The sequence below is a fragment of the Phascolarctos cinereus genome, unplaced genomic scaffold (assembly GCF_003287225.1).
Source record: "Phascolarctos cinereus isolate Bilbo 61053 unplaced genomic scaffold, phaCin_HiC Scaffold_3;HRSCAF=262, whole genome shotgun sequence".
NCBI lineage: Eukaryota > Metazoa > Chordata > Mammalia > Diprotodontia > Phascolarctidae > Phascolarctos > Phascolarctos cinereus.
The window spans coordinates 96,025,298-96,046,432 of NW_027555736.1; the positions used below are offsets into that span (position 1 = coordinate 96,025,298).

The following is a 21,135-nucleotide window of genomic DNA, read 5'->3' on the forward strand; positions in this document are numbered from 1 at the left end:
GGAAAAATAAAATAATATTTTAAAAGTTTAAGATTAAAAAGTTTTCATTTCTCCAAATGTAAAATAAAGGGGTTGACCTATATGATTTCTAAGGTCCCTGCTAGCTCTAACACGCCATAATTTTGTGAAGTTATGTTTAAATACAGGCAGAGAAAAACCCTAATCTCATATTCCCTTGACTAAAAATCACTGGCATTAATGGAGATATCCACTGTTCTGCCTCATGAAAGTCTGAACAATCTCTTTTAGGGGGTAGTGATGGGAAGGGAGCTAGCCTTTCTTGAAACAGCTTGTATCAAAGGAAAGGAAATTAGGGTTCTGTAGTGCTGGAGGTATGAGTTGTCCAAGTGCCTGCCTCTCTTCTACTGTACTCTGTGTGTGTGCCCAATGAAACTATGTATGGCTACTATGTGTAGCTGTGGAAAAAAACACCCCAAATTTATGGGAGGAATGTTTTGTTACTGTTGTTCCTACAAGCCCATCTCAGTAAATACCTTTACTTTGAGCTAGTTGTGACTACTGGCTTGCTATTAAAAATAAACACCAAGCGGGGCTTAGAAGGCAGCTAGGTGATGCAATGGATGAAGCACTGGGCATGGAGTCAGGAAGAACTGAGTTCAAATCCAGCCTCAAATGCTTGCTAGCTGTGTGACGCTGGGCAAGTCATTTAATTTCTCCTTACCTGTTTCCTCCACTGTAGAGATAATAATAGAATTATTATTCACAGGATTGTTATGAGGATCAAATGAAATATTTGTGAAGTGTTTAATGTAGTGCATTTAATGTTGGGCATTTAATAAACGCTTATTTCTTTCCTTATGGGCTAAAGTTTTAGGGACTCACAGAATACCTTATACCTCAGGGTAGTTGCCTTTTAGGGACCCAATCTGCTAGTAAAAGTTGAGAGGTAGCCCAGAAGAGGTGGTGCTGCTGTCAAAATGTGCTAAGGGATTACTGCTTTTTAGGATTATTGGCCAATCTATCACTTCTGTTTCAGTTTCTAAGATCTGCAAATTAGTTTCAGTGGGCTGGGACATATCAAATGCCCCTGTAGTGAGGCTTTTGGGACAGCTAGGTGGCACAGTAGATAGAGTGCCAGAGTGCCACGTCTGGAGACAGACTCTTCTTGGTGAGTTCAACAATGGCCTCAGACACTTGCTAGCTGTGCGACCGTCTGCAAGTCATTTAACTTTATTTGCCTTAGTTATCTGTAAAATGAGCTGGAGAAGGAAATTGCATACTGCTCCAGTATCTTTGCCAAGAAAACCCCAAAACGGGTCATGAAGAGTCAGACATGACTGAAAAACAACAACAAAGTGAAGCTTTTTGAATATCACCTCCTTTTGTAGAAGTTGCTGAAAAGACTGTGAAGGTAAAGTGTTAAAGTACCTATAAGCCTCTGATAGAGGGATGCTTAATAGTAGGAACTGTAATGATTTCGAAGATCAATCCCACAGTGGGAGTTTGTGTAGTTCTCAGAAGGATTGTAAATTCCCATCTTCAATTCCTTTTTCTCATAACTGATTGATTTTTTTCTTTTTAGCACAGAGACAGTCTGAGCTTTGCTAAGTCTCTGAGGACAAAGTAGAGAGGATCTAGAAAAGATAATATAAAAGATCCTAGCCATGGGAGAAAGGAGAGGAAGTAGGTAAAAGACAAATATCGAAGAGCTATATAACCTAAAGTGGAGCGACATATTAAGTGGAGTCCATATTGAGAAGGAAATATAGAGAGGCAGAATGACAGAAGGCTAGGCAATAATTAAGATGATATTGATTGAGGCAAAAACTAGAGTTGAGAGGATAATTTGATCAGCAACTGGAGTAATAATATTTCTGTGCATTAGTTGTAGAATTTTGAAATGTATGAAAACTAAAACTTATGCTCTGTGTCCAAAATTTAATTTAAAATATTTATTTTAATGAATTATTTATTTATGTTATGTTACATATTTGTTATAATATATATATTTAAAGCTTTTTAAAGAATCTCATTCCAAAAGGGGAAAGGGAAAATCTTGTAGAGAACCCAGGCATCAAACTTGATGGAATGAGCAAATGTCCCAGAAAAGAAAAACAAAAGCAGAGGGAAAAAATGAGGCAAATTCAAGTGAAGAAGCCTTAAGTCAATATTTATTGTTGTGTTTTGAATAAACATAACTAAAGAGAGTAAAAGTTAGATGATGGAGATATGGTAAAGTTTCATCATGGTGCTTAGAGAAGAAACACATCATTTGATTTATAGCTCACATCCTTCTGTCTTGTAGAATAATCTTTTACTTATTATGATTTCAGGGAAGTGGACAGAAGGGACATTCAGAATCATTCTTGAAGCCTGGGGTTACTCATGACTACTTTCTTTAATCTGGGTCTAGTTATAATTTCTCACAGTTATACAGCATCTTAAGGTTAGCAAAAGTTTTCTCAGAGCAGGCACATAATAATAATAATAATTTACACATTTTTGTTGTTTTTCTCTCATTTTCATCCAACTCTTCATGACCCCTTTCAAGGTTTTCTTGGCAAAAGTACTGGAGTGGTTTGTCATTTCCTTCTCCAGCTCATTTTACAGATGAGGAAACTGAGGCAAAGTGACTTACCCAGGGTCACACAACTAATAATTGTCTGAGGTCATATTTGAACTCCAGTCTTTCTGACTCCAGGCCCAGCACTCTATCCACTGTCCCTAATTTACACAAATATCACTGCATTAAAACTGTAAAAGCACTTCACATATCACTTTAGTCTCATAGCTTGATGAGATAAGACTAAAGGTGTTATCTATCTCTAAATTTGCAGATGAGGAAAGAGGCTCGGAGAGTTTAAGCGACTTGCTCATGGTCAGTTCTACAGCTAGTGTTAGTAGAATTTGAACCCAGGTCTTCCTGACTACAAATATAGCATTCTATTCACAAGGCCCTCCGAGACCATCTCGATAGGAAGCTGGAGAGCAGGAAGTCACCTACAGGAAGCCAGTGTCTATTGCAGTGTGATGTCTAGGGCAGATAATTTAGAGGGGGAGGGGAAGGTAAGGGAAAAGATTGAATTTGGTGTTAGAAGGCCTGAGTTTGAATGAGGATTCAAACCGCCACTTGTTCGAGGCAGGTCATTTCACCTTGATGGGCTTCAGTTTCTTTTTCTGTGAAACAAGGTTGGACTAAATTACCTCTAACGTCTCTTCCAATTTACTAAAGCTATGATCCCATGATGCAAGTGTTTGAGAAGGTGGAGAAAACATTCGGAGCCTAAATGGGTTTTTAGCTCAACGCACTTCAACAGCCCTTCATAGAGCACCTGGGATGTTCGAGGCAGTGTGGTGTGGAAGTAAGTAGAGACTTAGAGCTTAGCAGGAGAGAGAAGCACACAAATACCTGCTCCATAGGTGGAAATGTAAAGGAGCCCTAGGCTTGCTTAGTGGAGAAAGCATTAGGGCCAGGTGTGGGTCAGCTGGGCCGACTTTTTCTTAATTGTTTTTTCTCGTTCCTTCTACCAGGATTTTGGTAATCTCCTTGTAACCCTCCCATCGGCTCCCAGTCATTCCGCAGTGCTTTCCAGCAGCCCCCTGTGACCTCAGACTCTGAGAAATCTCAGAAAAGTGTGTGTGTGTGTGTTCAAGAAGAGACAATCTGTCTGCAGCCCGCCCCTCTCCTCCCCGTTCTGCCTCGCCCGTCCCTTGTGTCCTGTGGAGTTTCAGCCACGCGGGAAGGGCGTGGACAGTAGCAGCCGTCGCAGCCGCCCGGGCAGGGACCCCCGCGGCGCGCTTGCCAGGGCAGCTTCAGGGATCCCAGCAGGGCAAGCAGCTCCGGCGGGTACAGCGGCTGGGCGTGACCTTGCTGGGAGGGGCCAGAGGAGACGGAGGGGAACGAGAAGTCTCCAGAGCCAGAGGGAGCTAGGAGCCGGGAGCGGGGAGCCGGAGTGGGAATCGGAGCGCCCGAGCTTCTCCCGGCCCCGTCAGTCGGAGCGCCCCAGCGGCTCCCGGGACAGCCAGCGCGGGAGGGGCCACCAAGCACAGACCCGATGGAGAAATACAAAGGTGAGGGAGAAGCTGAGGCTGCCGACGCAACAGGCTACGGGAGGAGACCCATGGCATCCCATTCCCAGGGAAGCGCTCGCGCCCATCCCCTTTCGGGAACTTGCCCCCTGGCCAAACTGGCCTCCAAATTGGAGGAGGGCAGTTTGGGAGGCTTTCCACACCCCGACCCCTTTCTCGGACTGCAGGTAAAGAGCCGGCTGTCTCTAGCCCGGGAGGGGAAGAGAAGGGGCGCCGGCGCCTGGGCTCTCTGTGTGGGTGGCCCCCGCCCTGGGTCCTTTGATCCTCCCTAGAGAATGAGCCAAGCCGGGAGGGAATTGGCTTCGTCTGGATGTGGGCTTTTTGGTTTGGGGGTGCGGGGCGTGTGGGGGAGGGGATGGAGGGGTGGGGGGTACAGCAGAGTTGCGACTCAGATTCCCCCTAGAGCGTCCTTCCGCCTCACCCTGGGAAAAAAGTCACCTGCTGGAGTGGCAGCCCCTGGAGACCCCTTTGTGGGCCGAGAGGCCTTGAAAGGTGTGCGAAGCTCAAGCAACTCCCCTCCGCCAGAAAATAGAAAGAAGGGCTACGACCTCTCTCTTTTTGGGGAGCCAGTCTGGGTGGGACATTTTTCTGTTTGACTGGGAAGGGGGAGACTTCCTCCATGTAGAAGGGGCAGCACTTTGGCTGTGTGAATCTTAGTGGTGGGATGAGGGGGAAGGCTTAGATCCTGGCACGAATTTGGTCCCATGAAGTTTTTCCAGATGCCCTGGGAGTGATGCCTAAAAACAAGGCATTCTACTCTCACCCTGTTGTTCCTTAATAATGGAAGACTTCACGGGATTGCCACCCTCTGCATTCTTTCAACCAAAAACCAAAACCAAAAAACAACCCTTCTCCCTCCGCCTAGTACTTAGGTGGGCTGAACTGGAGCGATAAGCAAATAGGGAAAGACTTGGAGAAATCTTGTGTCCTTGGATCTCATCAGACCCAGCCACAGGGCAGGTCTCTGCTAGTCAAGCAGAATGAGACAATTACCTGGTTACTAAGCTGACTGATGCACATAAATTGCCTCACTTCATTAATGTGCAAAGACTGGTTCTAGAACAACCCCGCTTCTCAGCCGGCTACAGGTTTTTCAGATGAACCGAATAGGAGGGGCTTGGAGTTTCCTTCCCGGCTTGGTTTGTTGAGCAAGCTATGATCTGGCTTGGGGGGGGGGGAGTGGTAGCAAAACCCCTCTCCTCTTAAACCCCTATCTCTGCTTTCACAAACTGCAAGAGGAAAGGGTCTCTATAAAAATGCTGGGTGACTCTAGAGAGATTGTTAAAGCAAAATGTTCAGCTCCTAAGGAATTGCTTGTCAATAAAAAGACATTTTTCTCCCTGATTGCTTCAGTTTCCAAAGTTGAAATAGAGATGGACAGAGTTGTAAGTAATGCTGGGTGTTTCAGTGGATAGAAAAATAAGAGTTCAAATCCACGTCACTATGACACTATCTATGTGAACCCGGGTAATTTACCTTACTGCTGTCAACCTCAGTTTCCTCATTTGTAAAAGAGGGATAATAATAGCACCTACCACCTAGGATTGTTGTAAGGATAAAACAAGATAATATTTGTAAAATGCTTTGCAAACCTTAAAGCCCCACATAAATACTAGGTAGTGTTATTTGCCAGGGTGCTGGGGTGCGGTGCGGTGGAGTGGTAGGAGGGTGTGGCTTGTTTGCTACTGATGACTTTGAGCACTGCTTTTGCTGTTCCATTGGACTCACCCTGAGGCACCTCTCACAATGATGACCTTTTCCCTGTGTCTGCTTCACCCCACAATCCTTTGGGGATTTGAGGGCAGGGTCCGATTTTGGGGGTTTCCTTTCCCTGCATGATTGCACTTTCTCTGTACCCTCCAAATGAACTTTCCCCCAAAGGCAGTTATAACTATTTATAGAAGGTGACAATTTTTTATTTAGCTGTACCCCCCTAACACCAGTCTCTCACCCTACACCATTGCAAACTGCATGTTTACATTTGGTGTTCAGGTCTATAGGGAACATTGGAGAATAAGATCATTTGAAGTCAGAGATAGATTCCTTCCAAAGATTGGTAGAAAGGCAATGGGTTTTTTTGGCCTTAGAAATAAATGAAGATTCAATAGATCAAAAAACCAAGTGAGAATAGACTATTAGCTTCTGTTCTTGGATTTAATGAATAGATGGAAGTATTTGCCTTGTTGCATTTTGATAATCTGTCTTCTTTCTGTTAGTTTTCTTATATATATGTATATAAGTAGCCTTATATACATATTCCCCCATCCAGCTCTTTTTTGCTAGTGACTTAGGCAACAAGGATGTTATAGTGAGAGAAAAAAACCCACTGGATTTGGAATCAGAAAACCTGGGTTCACCTGTTGTCTCTGTTACTTACAACCTGTGTGACTGTAGACAAGTCACTTAAGTTCTCTGGGCCCCAGTTTTCTTGATCCATAAAATGGAGAGATTGGACTAGCTGATCTCCAAGGTCTCTTTAAACTCTAAATCTCAAGATCTATTTTTGCCCTTTCTACCAGTCACCAAACATCTCTCTAGGACTCTTCCCCACCTGTAAAGTAAAAAGTTTGCCATTGCCCAGCTGACAAAGGAAAACAAGCAAGAATTTGTTGGGGGTTTTCAAGTCCTTGCTTGAAAACTCTTTTAAAATACAGCATATTTGTTTCTAAGTTAGAGCACAGTAAAATGTTTGTGGTTTCTCTTAAGAATGCCCAAATATTGTCAGGATTTCCTACTAATGGCTCTTGCCTGCCCCTGACTAGATAACTAAACATTCTTAAAGATAGATAGATAGATAGATAGATAGATAGATAGATAGATACACACACACACAGATGTATATATTCATATACATGTATATGTATATATCTATGTGTGTATGTATGTATATATTCCCACAATATTTTTTTTCTGCTGTGAGCATAAAGTACTCCCAAAGGCACAAAAAAATCATTTAGAGACTGTCTAGGCAACACAACTAGTTGTCTTGACAAAAGATTTTAGTTTCAACTAACATGGCACCATAGTTTGGAGTTTTTAGGATTTCCTTTCCTTGCTATATCTTGGCTCGCAGTAACTTAAATGATGTGATACTTTAACTGCTAATCTGCGAAACCTGAGTCATCTCAGGTGTGTGTGTATGAATATATGTGTATATGTATCTATATATGTATAAATATACATACATGTATATTTATATATACACATATGTATGTACACACATGTATAAACATAAATGATATATAATCTGACTTGAAATACAGATCTCCAAATTACTCTGTAATTAAATGAAGTAACATATCATAAAGCACTTTGCAAACCTTAAAAGCCTATAGAATCGCTAGCTATTCTTACCATCATTCTTTTTTACAACACTAATGGTTTATTTAGTTACACCTTTCCTCTGTGGAACTTGGGGCATCTGGCAGATGTTTAACTCCTCACAGTATTCCTGACAGGTAGTATCATTTCACCTTGAAAATGTGTCAAATTAACAGTTTCACCTGAGCTAAATGCTTCCATCTTTATGGGAACTCTAGCTTGAGGAACTCCCTGATTTGGCCCTGTCTAAAGTCTACCAGAACCTCCTACTTAGCACAGAGATTTGAGGGCAATTTATTTGGTAAGCCTGAATAGCTATGGAATGACCAGGCAGCTGTTTATAACAACAACAATTAAATTAAAAACAACTCAAGGTACTTATCACAAGATATGGAAGAGTTGTAGAGAGGAATTGTTACTATTTGTGGCAATTATTATTAGACATTTAAATGCCTTGGCTTGTTTCTAAATTCTTCATTCCCTCCCCCAAAAGAAAAAGTCCCAACATACAGAATACCTTGTCTCTTTCTTCATATTCTTAAAATACATTTTATAATTTTTAGGGTTTTTTGTTTTGTTTTTTGTTGTTGTTGTTTTTGTTTGTTTTTTGGTGGGGCAATTGGGGTTAAGCTACTTGCCCAGGGTCACACAGCTAGTCACGTGTCTGAGGTTTGAACTCAGGTCTTCCTGACTCCAAGGCCAGAGCTGTATGTAGCTCCAGTTTTAATAGAAGTTCTGTTCTTGAATGTCTATTCTGATCTTTTCAAATTGCCCTTGCTGTGGGAGAGCCATTATGTGTGTGTTTGTATGTTCTCGGTACTTCACGAGTGAAGTTATATACTATGGGTTGTGTATAAGTGAATATTTGGAGCCTGTTTTGCCTTGAAAATTTTTCTTACTAAAATTGACATTGATTCATCTCCACTTTGTTCCAATAGAGTAATAATGGATTCCACAAATATAAAGAAAGTAAATTGTGCTTCCTAGAAAGGTAAAGCTTTCTAGGGAATAGTCCTGAGAAGTCTTTAAAATGCTTCTGTCTCAGATTTGCTGTTTTGTGTTCTCATAGAAGAAGCTTAGGAATTTGTGGTACTTAAGTCTTGTGCTTCTGTAGTAGTAACTTGAAAAGATTCCTGTCCTCCTTATGTTTGCATATTTATAACACATAGAGTTATAGCCTTGTTTCAATTAGTTTGAGCTCATTGGGTAGAATTGTATCATGTGATCAAGAAATTTGGTTCCTACTGCTCTTCCAGCTGTGGAGTTCTTTCTGGTGCCAGATGTTAATAACTTGCTATCTCTTGGCTGAGCTTTGGAATGCCTCTGCAAGGGGCAACCAAAATTGTAACATGTTTTGAAATGAAGCACTGCCTAACTGAAACAAATCGACTTTAATTTGGGCAACGGTATGTTGTAAGAATGTCGTATCTTTATGTATGTGCTTCTGTTTCTTAATCCAGTTACACATCTACCAAGAAGCTGTACCTATTCAGTTACGTAACTGGGTTAAGAAAACATATTAGTTAAGACTCTCTAATGTTCCCATAGTTCCTTTTGGGAGTGCTAAGAGCCATGTTTAGTGAAGGTTTCAAAATAAGACAGGAGAGGTGAAGGTAAGGTGTTGATCTCCATTTCAGTTATAGGAGTAAGGGTTTTTTTTTTCTCCCATTCTAAGAGGTATCAACTTTCTCCTCATTCAAGTTTTCTTCATGTACCCTTTAAATATATATATATGTATATATATATATATATATATTATATATGACATATCTACTTATATATCATAATCTTTAAAATAGTAGAAAGTTAAGGAATTCTGCAACCCTTTCATATTCTCTCTGAAATCTGAAAAGAGAAATCTAGTGTATTAGCAAATTCAGTTGTATCAGCCATGAAGCAAGGTTGTGTGAACCAGGATTTTTAATGACAAACCTACAAGTGGGTATACTGAAATCCTCAACAGTCTTAGGTTTTGTGTCTTTATAGTGTTAAGACCAAATCTTCATTCTTTGCACTAGATCCTTAGCTCTTGGGACTTTGGAGTTTTTTGTGTGTGGGAGATCCCTTGGTGCATTAGCAAAGTATTGCCTCTAAATAGAAATGTTGAGGGGTCAGCTTTTGGTTGCTTTAAGAGAGGGTGGAGAAAGGTCAGGAGAGGGGATTCTACTTTGGGATCTTCCCGTTATTCTAAAGGGGAGGGTGACTCTGGGAACTTCACTAGTTCCAAGCACAATTAAAGGGCCAGGAAGGAGAGGGGGGTTGGGGAGAGAAAGCTTCAAAGTTTAGTAAGCTGTGCCAATTTTTTTCTAAATCTCTTAATGATGGGAAATGTTTCTCCAGAAACTTTTGTAGATGCATATAATGTTCTTTCAGGGGAAAGGGGAGGCTTTTTCCCAAAGCAGAGGATGATGGTTGCTTCAAAGAGCATTGGCTGTGGCAGTAGGAGCCTGAGAAAGGGGGCAGGCAAGGGGCCTCACAGTGTGGAAAGAACAATCAACAGGTGATGCTGACAAGACCTGGATTCTAGTCCCAGCTTTGCCACTTGCTGTGTGACCTTAAGCGAATCACTGTATAACATTGGGCCTTAACTTCCTCATCTGAAAAATGAGAGTTGGAAGAGATGTTCACTAGTCCTACAATTCTGTGATTTTAAAGGAAGCTTCATTTAGCTTCTTCATTGGTTTTGGAAGATGTGTGGGTAGAAGGGGAAGGGAGGTAAGGTCAGATGGATGATTTAGGATTGGCGTTCTTAAAATAAATTTCCTGTTAAAAGCTTAAAAGTAGCCGACTTAGTGGGAAGAGTATGTAGTAGGATGTGTAAGGAATTTGCTTCTCAAGAATTTTTTCATCAGAGTATCTCCAAGGAGAGTTAGCTCAATCTGAAGTTGCCCTCTGAAATACAGTGCCTTTTCTAGGAATGGGTCCATTAAGGCACAGAGAGGTTAAGCAAAGCTGTTACCAAAAGGGAGTCGAGAAGAAGAAACATAATGGAATATTATGTGTGTGTATACACATATATGCAAATATGTGTACATATGTGTGGGTATGTTGCATAATATATAATGAAAATCTGGTCTTCTACTCTCATCAGTGAGACCTATGAAGTAAAAAAAAAATCATAAGATTTAGAGTTGGAAGGAACTTTAGGAATTTTCTAAATCAGTGGTTCTCAGAAGTGTGATCTCCAAATTACTTGTGGTCCCCAAGACTCTTCCAGGGAATCCACAAGGTCAAATTATTTTCATAATAATACTAAGGCATTTTAATTTCTCATACAGTAATTATCAATAGATATACCTCACATAAACAAAGTTCTTTAGGGTCTTTGATAATTTTTAAGAGTGTGAAGGGATCCTGAGACCAAAAAGTTTGAGAACCACTGGTCCAAATAAGCCAACATCCTCACTTGACAGAGGAGAAAAATGGAGGCTAAGATTTGTCTTAAGTAGCACAAGAAATGACAGAACCAGGATTCAAATATAGGTCTTTTGAATCCAAATCCCATGGGCCTCCAAAAGACTAAAGACATGTAACTCCCTTTCTAACAGCTATGTTCATGTCTTTTGATGAAAAACTCAAACGTGTTTTCATATCTGTGTAAAGAGAAAGGGAGTGGTCTGATTCCAGTTATTAGAGGGAAACATTCAGACTTGAGATATTTAGTGTCTTTCTCAGAGTTAGTTGCAAAGTCAGCACTGGTACAAAAGTCTCCGGCTTGGTAGTTGAAATTTCCAACTACAACATTAGAACCTCCCTCACCATGAACCATCATAGCAGATGTTGCTTTTGATGGAAAAGGTATACATTCCTGTGGAATGCACCGCTTCAACAACTATGCTACCGACGTAGTTAAAGTTTTAAAGCCAGGTTCAAGAGTTGAGAGCTAGGCCTCCACCTGTGCAGTGTCAGCTCGACTAGAGTATTATTTCTGTCTGTTCCAGCACAGAAGTGTTGCTGTCTGATGGTACACAGAAGGATTCTGCAGGTTTCTACTTGTGAGTATTCAAATCTCTCTGCCTTCTTCAGCAACCCAATTATAGTGACTCTCCTTAGGCATATTGTCCTAGCTGACCGGAAAACCTTTTGGCTAGTGCAATGGGATGTGGTGGATGAAGGACTCTGTTTTGAGCTAAGTAACAAGCTGGGGCTCACAGCTCTAATCTTGCCTCTCTGACTAACTTGTTGTGTGACTTTAGGAGGGGCAATTAACCTCTCTGGGCCTTGAGCGTCTCCATAGTAAAGGATAACACTTACTAATGCAAAGATGTAACATGTGGATAATACTTACTAATCTTCCTCACAAGGCTGCTTGGTTGAATGAATCTTGGAAACTCTTGTTATATTCTTAATTATATTTATATTTTTATATAATATGGTATATAATATTATATTCCATTACATATAATATATAATAAATTATTCTTTACTAATTTATTGTTTATAATATTATTTGTTAATATTCTTTATAATGAATAATAAGGGGGAAGTCAGGGGAGCAGTTGTCTTCAAATATATCTGGTTTGGGGGTTTGACTTTCCTCTTTTTGTCGGTTTTCAAATCTAGTTCTATTACAAAATCAAACACTATCTTTACTTCCAGTCCTCTGGTAGGCCAGGAATGGGGAATTCTATCAAACACCAGCCTAATCAGCTTCTGAGAGAAAGAATCTGGCCATCATACCCAAAGATTTGGAGGCAAGGGGCATAGGACAAATTGACTAGAATTGATATCAAATTCTGAGTAGCCTAGATGCAGAGAGGGACACACTTTAGATTTGTGGGCAAAAGTGTTGTCCTGTGACCATTCAGTATGGACATAACTCTGAGCTCAAATAATAGCATTTTTCTATCACTCAATTCCTTCTCTCTTGCTTGATTTCACCCTGTATCATAAATAAATAAATAGATGGCGTAGTCTATAGAAAAACCATATAGTAGGGAATTATGCCTGATAGACTAGTACCATCAACACAATGCTAGACTATATAAAACAGATTTTAGAAGTGCAAGTCTCATTCAATTCATCTCTCTCCATGGGAGCTCAAGGATTAGGCTCTCACTTCAAGGAACCAAGTGCCAGATCCCAACAGAAGCACTGGATCTGCAGTTCTCTAAACAAACTCAGGACTATAGTCATTTCTTCCAGTCAGCCCCTCCCCTGGACTTCAAAGGCAACTGGAGGCAGGAAAGAGCCCCTGACTGGCTCCATACATTGAAACAGTCCACCCCAGCAGTGGTTACAGAGCTGGTTGCAGGCAGACACTGGCAGTCCCTCTGCTCATCATGAAGCCAAAAAAGAATATTCAGCTGTTATCAACTCAGTGCAAACAACATACTGACAACCAGAGGAATAAGAATTGGAACCTTCTCAATGCTTCAAGCTTAGTAAATTTAGGTCCAAAGTCATGATATATGGGTTTTTCCATTGGCTAAACCAGTGATCCCACATACTCATTTTGAAGGAGTCTGCTTACAGCTGAGCAAGGTATTATATACTGTCCTTTGTTCTGAGGAATACATAATTGGACTAACAGACTCTTAGGAAGGAGTAATATAAAATAGATTAATTAAGGCAAACGTAATTTGAGTTTGAAAATACTGGGCTAGATGATACGTGGGTCAATATCAAATATTTAGGAAAGATAAAGCTATTATTGATCCATGTCCAGAAACCCTAAACAAGCATTTCATTATGAATATGGTGAAAAGTGCAGAATTCAGCAGACACAGACTTAGCCATAACAAATTATAAACAGAGGCAGACACCTTCATGGGCGTATAACTTTGAGTGATACTGATAATTAAAGAGAGCAATAGTTATGAAACAGGAGACCCATGAAACAGCAGAGAATTTGTAAATGGTGTGATAGGAGAACGCCAGCTAAATTTTCTTCCTTACAAAGAAAACTGCCTCCTCAGTTGCAGTTAGTGGATCCATAGAGAAAAGTACCAAGGTATTATCAGTTACTATTAAGCACCTACTAGGTGTCTAACCCTGTTCTTAATGCTAAGGATACAAAGAGAGGCAAAAAAAACCCAGTTCCTGTCCTCAATGAGTTTATGTTATAATAAGGGAGACAATATGTATAATAAGGGAGACAATAAGTAAATGATGGTAACCTTAGGCTCTAGGGTGAGAGACCAGGAAATCCTCCAGTTGAAGGTGTGCTTTGAGCTGAGTCTTAAAAGAAGCTAGAAATGAAGAGGGAGAGCATCACAGGCTTGGGCACTGCCAGTGCAAAGGCACAAAGATAGGACATTGAGTGTTGTGCCCCAGGAATAGCAAATAAGCCAGTGTGGCCATATTGTAGTGTTAGAGAAACAGGAAGGACCTGGGTTGGGAAGAGCTTAAAATGCTCACTTCCTCCTGCCCCCCACCCAAAAAAAGGGATTTTATATTTGATCCTAGAAGCAATGGGAGTTCATTGAACATGATCAGTCTTGCACTTTAGGAAAAACACTTTGCAGCTATGGAAAACACTATGGCAGGATGAATTGGAGTGGGAAGAAAATAGTCATAGAAACCAATTAGGAGACTATATTACAGTAGTCCAGGCTAGAGGTATAATGAGGTGTGAAATTGGGGTGATAACTGTGTGAGTGGAGAGAAGATGTATATGAGAGGTACTGTGAAGGTAGAAATAACAAGATTTGGTGAATGAGAGAGATTGAGAAGTGGAGAATGTCGCCAAGGGTTTCAAGCCTGGGTTATTAGGAAGAATGTGATGCCCTTGACAATAATAGGAAAGTTCAGAAGTTTCAGAAGAAATATGATGAGATCTGTTTTGAACATGTGACGTTTGAGATATCTGTAGGACATACAGTTTTATCCAGTTAAAAATGTCCAAAAGGCAGGTTGTGATGGACTAGAGTTCAGGAGAGGAAGATAGTAGGGCCAGATAGATCTGGGAGTCACCTGCAGAGAGATGATAATTCAATCCACTGAAGCTGATGAGATTGCATAGAGAGAAAAGAAGGTTCAGGACAGAGCATTGAGGGACATCTGTATTTAATGGGCCCACATGTATGAAGACCTAGGAAAGGGGCCTGGAAATAAGTGACAAAATGGGTAGGAAGAGAGCCATAGAAAGCAGTGTCACTGAAACCCAGAGAGAAGAGTATCCCAGCAGAGAAGATGAATGAACAGTGTTCAAATGCTGCAGAGACATCAAGGAGGTTGAGGATTGAGAAAAGGTCATTAGATTTGGCAATTAAGAGATTGTATCAGTCTTTGCTCTACTTGTCCACCACGGAGAGTACAAAATGTCTCCTCACCTTAGCATCTCTTCTGCAAAGTCTTTCTGAGCCAGTAAATTTTCTTGAATAGGAATTGAGTGCTCAGAACCTGCACCATGACTATCTCCTAACTGGCTGAATTTTTGGGCGATCCTGGCTTTCTCTACTTGCTAGAAATGATACAGATAAATAAATAACCAACCACTGTTATATAAAAACAACTGCTCCTAACCCCTGATGAAATATTCTCCTTGTTTTGAATCTGTATGGGAACCTGTGCAGATACACAAGCAAAGGAAATAGTAATTAGACTTCATCAAATTCACTCAAATGACAAAATGTATGTAAAGTGTTTCAAAGGCTTTGAAGTTCAGTGTTCATGTTGTTAAGATCAGGGATTTTTTTATTCTTATTTTTGGGCACCAACCTGCCATTTCATCAGGGTTGAGAATTCTGTGTGGAAATGCCCTCCACTGAAGTGTGGAGTACAATCATTTGTACTTTTACTGTCCTCATGAATTGCTGGGATCCTAAGAGGTTAAGTGACATAGTCATGGTCACGTGGCTAGTATGTGTCTGAGGACTTGAACCCAACTCTTCCTGACCTCAAGGCTGGCTCTCTACCTCCTGTGCCATGCTGTCTTTGTTATTGTTTAGGATACCAAAAAAAATGAGAAACTATAATTGACATCATGTTTAGGACGAAGGAATTGATTTTCTGGTGGTCCTAATGGAATCTCTTTAAGATTTCATAGCAAAATAAAATCCTTCTCTAGAAATAACTTGTACTGTTTACTTTTTTGATGTGTGCGACCTTGGGACAGAAAAATCATAGTATCGCAAGATTTTTATTAAATGAATAAAATCTAGTGCTTATAAAGAAATGGGGTAGATTGTCATGGGCTGCCAACCTACTGTGACTCATTTGTATGGAATTATATTTGCTTACCCCATAAGTGGAGAAGCTAGAATGGATCTCTAAGGTCCCATCAGTTCTGATGCTCTATCAAACAAACTCCAGGTTCCAGGTTGAAGTTATAGCTGGTGATTTTCATCATGGCACTTAATATTTCCTATGCAATCCTGCCCCAAATTACAGATTGATGTTTTGTTTTCTTCTGACTGTTTGTGTTCGTGTTTTATTCTCACAAAAGGACAAGTGACCCTCTGTAGCACCAGGATGTTTGGGCAGCAGTGAGTGCCTACCTGGAAATTTCTGAAGTTTCTTAGCTGGCCTTACACCTATCTCTAGCTCCCTCCCAGTAATGGAAGAAACTGAAGACCACTGGGGTTGAAAGCTGCTGGCAAATATACCTTCTCTCTCCCTAGGAAAGTATCCTGGTTAGATGTTCCCAATTCCTTCTAAGAGCCATCTTGGAAGGACTTTTTAGTACTTTTCTAAGAACTTTCAGGGATTCTAATATGTTTCTTCCCATGAGGAAACAGAAAGAACATTGAATTTGGAGTCTATGGAACTTTCCCAGCAGTATGCTAGAAACAGTTCTAACTCAGTCAATTGTTAAATATTCAGTATGAGCACTGACACTCAAGAAATCAGCAAATGCTACAAATCAGAGCTTGATTTATTTTCTGATGATTGTCTAGACTTAAGAAAGGGATGGAGAAAATATCAACAATGCAGATTAAACTCAAAATTGTGGAGTCTATACTTTTCTTTCCCAGAGAGCCAGTTGTTAAATGTGCCACTTGTTAAATCTAGGACACCACTCAGAATTGACCCTGAGAAGTAAGATAACTTCAGGTTGCTCATCTGTAAAAAGAGGGTGATGATAATACTTCTTATGTCATAGGGATGTGAGGAAAGTGCTTTTCAAACCTCGAAGTTCTGTATGTGTGTGAGATAATCATAATCAAATAATGTCCTATAGCGATTTGTTGCCCTTTCCCTTCCATGAAAGTTAAAAAAATTGTTAGTCCTAATTTTTGGACTTCTATCAAATTAAGCTTATCTTAAATATTTACTCTGTGTAAAGCATGGTGCTATGTAATGGGAAGACAAAAATGAAACAATTCTAACCTTCAAGGTACTTTTATTCTTCTGTTGTTATTATTTTGGACCAGACCTGCAATTACATCATGAGGGGCTCTCTCTACCAATGCAGGTCAGCATCCCCTCTGAAACTTAAGAGTCTTAGAGATTATTCATGACCTTGAGAGTTCACATCGCATCCTTGAGGTCATGCGACCGTCACATATCAGAGACAAGACTTGAACTTGGGTCTTTCTGACTCTGAGGCCAACTCCCTAACCAGGCTGCCTTGCTAGATTTAAGCCAAAATATTTCCAGCCCTAAATGATGGCTTTTACTCTGTGATCTTTGCTACAACACATTTCTTTGTATGTAATTCTTTCTGCACACAGGTATTTACAAGCTACCAGGCCCTCCAGCCAAACTACTACCCTCCTCTCTTTCTGTGTATCATAGGAATATAGGAATGCATTCATGGCTGTTGGACTAAAGTCCTAATTTTAAACTGACTTCATTTCATAGCAATAGGGGTAGAAGGGACTTCAGAGGCTGTCTAATCATTTTTTAAAAAATATTTTTAAAGAAAATAAGGCACAGGTGAAGTTCAGTCACTTACTCAAAGTCACACAATAGATAAGCATCAGAAGTATGACCTGAACCCAGCTTCTCTGATTCTACCTTTACCACTGGTTCACACTTGGTCTAAGAAGGGTCAGCTAGCTGGTCTCTTATACAGACAGAGAAGATACTTGTAAGCCTGAGTCAAAGAATAGGTTTTAATTACTCCATCCTAAAGAGATTTTTCCTTTACAAAGAAACAGGAAGACCAAAGGTGGAATTGCTATTGGCAGGTTCTGTAATTGGGACTCCAAAGACCTGCTTCTGTTAGGCTTCCCACAGGGGAGTTCTGACAAATATTTGGGTTGATTGGGTTTGGCCTTTTATTTCTTTTGTTTCTTCATTGTGCCTAGAAATAAGTGTAGAAATTAAAGTGGGAATGTTGCCATTTGCAGCTATTCCCTCTTTCCCCTCCCTTCTTTGACTTCCCTGTCCTTTTACAACAGAATTTATTCATTTTGACTGCATTCGAGTCCCCAGATGGGAAAATGAGATTACCGTTTTGAATGAGCTTATTGTTTGGGGGGTTTCACTGACTTCTTTTATCTCATACTTTTAGTCTTGGAGCATATTGAGCTGATTTGCAAAAATGCAAATGCTGTTTTTTGGGAAGGCTTCTAGGATATTTTGTGCCTCTAATACTAAGGGAATAGGCTCAATGGCGTAGGGACTCTTCATGGTGCAAAATGTCTTCTGCCATGTATGAAACGTGTCATCCAAAATGGTAATGCTTCCTCAGATAAGTGGAGTTTGAATCTTAGAACCTGGGAATTGCAGGGGACTTCAAGAAGTCTTATTAGCCTAATTAGTGCAATTTATTTATTTTATTTTTAAATTTTATTATTTATTTATCAATTGATAATGGAATAAGAATATAAATAGGCAGTTCTCCAAGGAAGAAACCCAGGTTATTTGTAGCCATATGAAAAAATTCTCCAAATAACTAATTAAACCAGTTCTAAGATCTCATCTCATATACATCAGAATGACAATGGTGACAAAAAAGGAAAATGACGAATGTTGAAGGGTCAAATAAGCACACTGATGTACTGCTGGTAGACCAATGATTAGGTCCAACCATTCTGGAAAGCGATTTGGAATTATGCACAAAAAGTTACTAAACACTAAATACCCTTTATTATATAGTATATCATAAATAATATATGTTATGTACGATATATAACAAAACCAAATACTCGAGCCAGCAGATGGTCATTCAGCTTTTTGAGTTGCTATTTGCCAATTTATCCTCCCCTTCAGATGTTATTTCCTATAGAAATAATATAGCTCACCTTTCTTTAACATTTTAAGGTTTATAAAAGCAGTCTTGTCTCCATGATCCTGGAAGCATAGATACTGTTAAGTCTTGTTAGACCTATTTTTTTTAAATCCCATTCTGCCTCATCTTACAAATAGGAAAGCCAAGATGCAGAAAGATTAGCTTGACCATGGTCACACAGCAAGTCAGTACTGGAGCTGGAACTTGAATCCTGGTCTTCTGACTGACTAATGCCTTTACCATTACACCAGTGTGGACCATTGCAAGGTAGAAATACAGATCAAATTATTATCATTTCCTACTAGGGCTGTTAAAGCAAGGATCAGGGATTCAGAACAGGAAGGACTGTGAAGTACATGAAGCCTCTTTTTTCAGTGAAGAATACGGAGTTCCAGTGAAGTTCAGTGGCTCGCCCAACCAAGATCACACAGCATCAGATGAGGAAACCAAGTTCCAAAAGTGACTTGCCTCAAGTTATACTAGTAATGGCAGAGATAGGATTTGAACTCTGGTCTTCTAATGCTATATCTAGTGCTCTTTCCACTATATCATAGGGGATAGGGCCTTGGATCTGTAATTTTATCAGGTGAGGGCACCCCCAGATAGGAAAACTTCCATCTTAACAATTCAGGTCAGTATTTATGCAACTCTGAAGAATCTTACAGGATTGCCTAGCAATGAGAAGTTAAGTAACTTGCTCAGGGTCACACAGCCTGTCCAAAGTGGGATTTAATCCCAGATCTTCCTGGTTCTGAGGCTAGCTTTCTAATAGTGTTCAATGGTATCAAACTGGACTAGAAATGAAGGCCACTAAACTATACATGAAAACTCCTGTGGGCTCATATTAACTTAGAAAACCACATATTACTATTATCTATGTTTTATTGTATTTTTATTTATTTTATTAAATATTTCCCAATTACATTTTAATCTGGCCCACTTGAGAGTGTTGTTGTGGGTCCCATGTTTGACACCTACCATCATTCTGCCTCTGTACCATGCTAGGAAATTTTGTGGGTGGGTGAGAGATGAAAATGTGATAGGTCATAGGATCATAAAGGGCTGCTAGGTGGTGCAGTGGGTAGATGCTAGGCCTGGAGTCAGGAAGATGAGTTTGCCTCAGTTCCTCATCTGTAAAATGAGCTAGAGAAGAAAATGGCAAACCACTCTAGTATCTTTGACAAGAAAACCTCAGATGGGGTCACAAAGAATTGGACATGACTGAAACAACAACAGCAAGAAGGATCATAAGAATGACATGTGCAAGACATGATAGAAGCCAACCTTCTCTTTTTACCAGAGAGGAATTGGAGGTGAAGTGATTTACCTAAGGGCAAACAGGTGGAAAAATCAGGCTTCAAACTCAGGTCCTTTTAAGGTAGTGAGTAGGCAGAAGTGGAAACCAAGAAGCCTTCCTCTTTATCTGGCATTTGAGTAACTGTTAGCTGCATGGGGTTTTGCTAGTTATTTCAGGGCTCTACATGTTGAAAATGGGTTGTGTGCCCTCAGCACTTGGTATATCTTAGTTGAGTTGTCTTTTGGATGACTATATCAATGGCTGACCCAAGTGTATGCACCCCTGGCTAACGGCTTTCACGCTTTGGAATCTCTAGATTGCAGCTCTGTTCTGCTCCCTAGGAAGTGGCAAACACTCAGAGCTATGAAACTCACTTTTGAGTCATGTCTCAGAAACTAGATTGGCAGCACCATTAAGTAGGTCTTGGAATTATGCCTAAGGCCAACCAAGTTTCATGATGTAATGATTTCTTGATTTTGAGTATTATGTATACATAGGGCTTTCTCTTCCTTTTTCCCAGGTCTCTGTCCTTTCATCCTAACTGAGTCATAGCCTCCTTTGTCTTGAGTCAAGAGCAGGGATTTCCTGGCCTAGGTGGGCATTCAATTATAATGTTCTGGTGCATTATAGACTCAGAAGTTTAACCAGGATTATGGATGTGCAGAGTAGGCAGGTATAAAGCACACTGAAGCAGGGGAGACAACCATGGGAAACATTTTTTTTTATTCCTTTCTAAAAATTATACACACAGGCACACTAGAAAATTCCACTCTCCATGTCAGTTTGCTACTTACTTTGTGAGCTACGTAAACATTGACTATGGTGAAAGCTCAAAAATTCTAATGGATTTTTAACAAAGGGGTGGGATTTTCAAATCCTTCCTGTAGTACCCAAATAATTTGCCTCTGCTGCACTCCAGACACCTTCATTGCCCATCCTGGCCCCAAGCATCAATTGTTGGATCAATCGTGTCTGGAATCACATTTAATATCTGTGTGATTTTGGGCAAATCACTGAATTTCTCTGGGTTCTAGTTACTTCATCTGTAAAATAAAAGTGTTGGACTAGATGACCTCTGAGGTCCCTTCCAGCTGAAGTTTTGTGATCCTGGCTATTTTTACCCTTCTCCCAGAGGAGCTGGTAATCTGGGAACCAACATGACTTGAACAGAGATCTTCTCAGTCAGAATAAAAGCAGCTTGCTTCTATGGCCTGTGCTACCAGAAGGACTAAATGGAATCTCATTGGGTGCCACTGCTCCATCAAGTTCAAGATGAAAGGGAAGGCAGTCATTGCCAACTGTGGTAGCTCTAGCCAGAGACTTGCAGGTGGCTGCTAGAGCTATC

At 40.3% G+C, this 21,135-nt stretch overlaps 1 protein-coding gene across 9 annotated transcripts in view; it reads left to right on the plus strand.

Annotated features, from left to right (window-relative positions):
• Nucleotides 1-3,696: 3,696 nt before the first annotated feature.
• AFAP1L2 (actin filament associated protein 1 like 2) overlaps nt 3,697-21,135 on the plus strand; it is a 127,067-nt gene continuing 109,628 nt past the window's right edge. For 2 of the 9 annotated variants that reach the window (XM_020988109.2, XM_020988112.2), the window contains exons 1-2: nt 3,699-4,032; nt 11,313-11,366. In XM_020988109.2, the coding sequence (XP_020843768.1) occupies nt 4,017-4,032; nt 11,313-11,366 (70 nt within the window). In that variant the 5' untranslated portion in view covers nt 3,699-4,016. Of the gene's footprint in view, nt 4,033-11,312; nt 11,367-21,135 lie in introns of all 9 variants that reach the window. The other 7 variants (XM_078151045.1, XM_020988113.2, XM_020988108.2 and 4 more) reach the window with 6 other exon arrangements.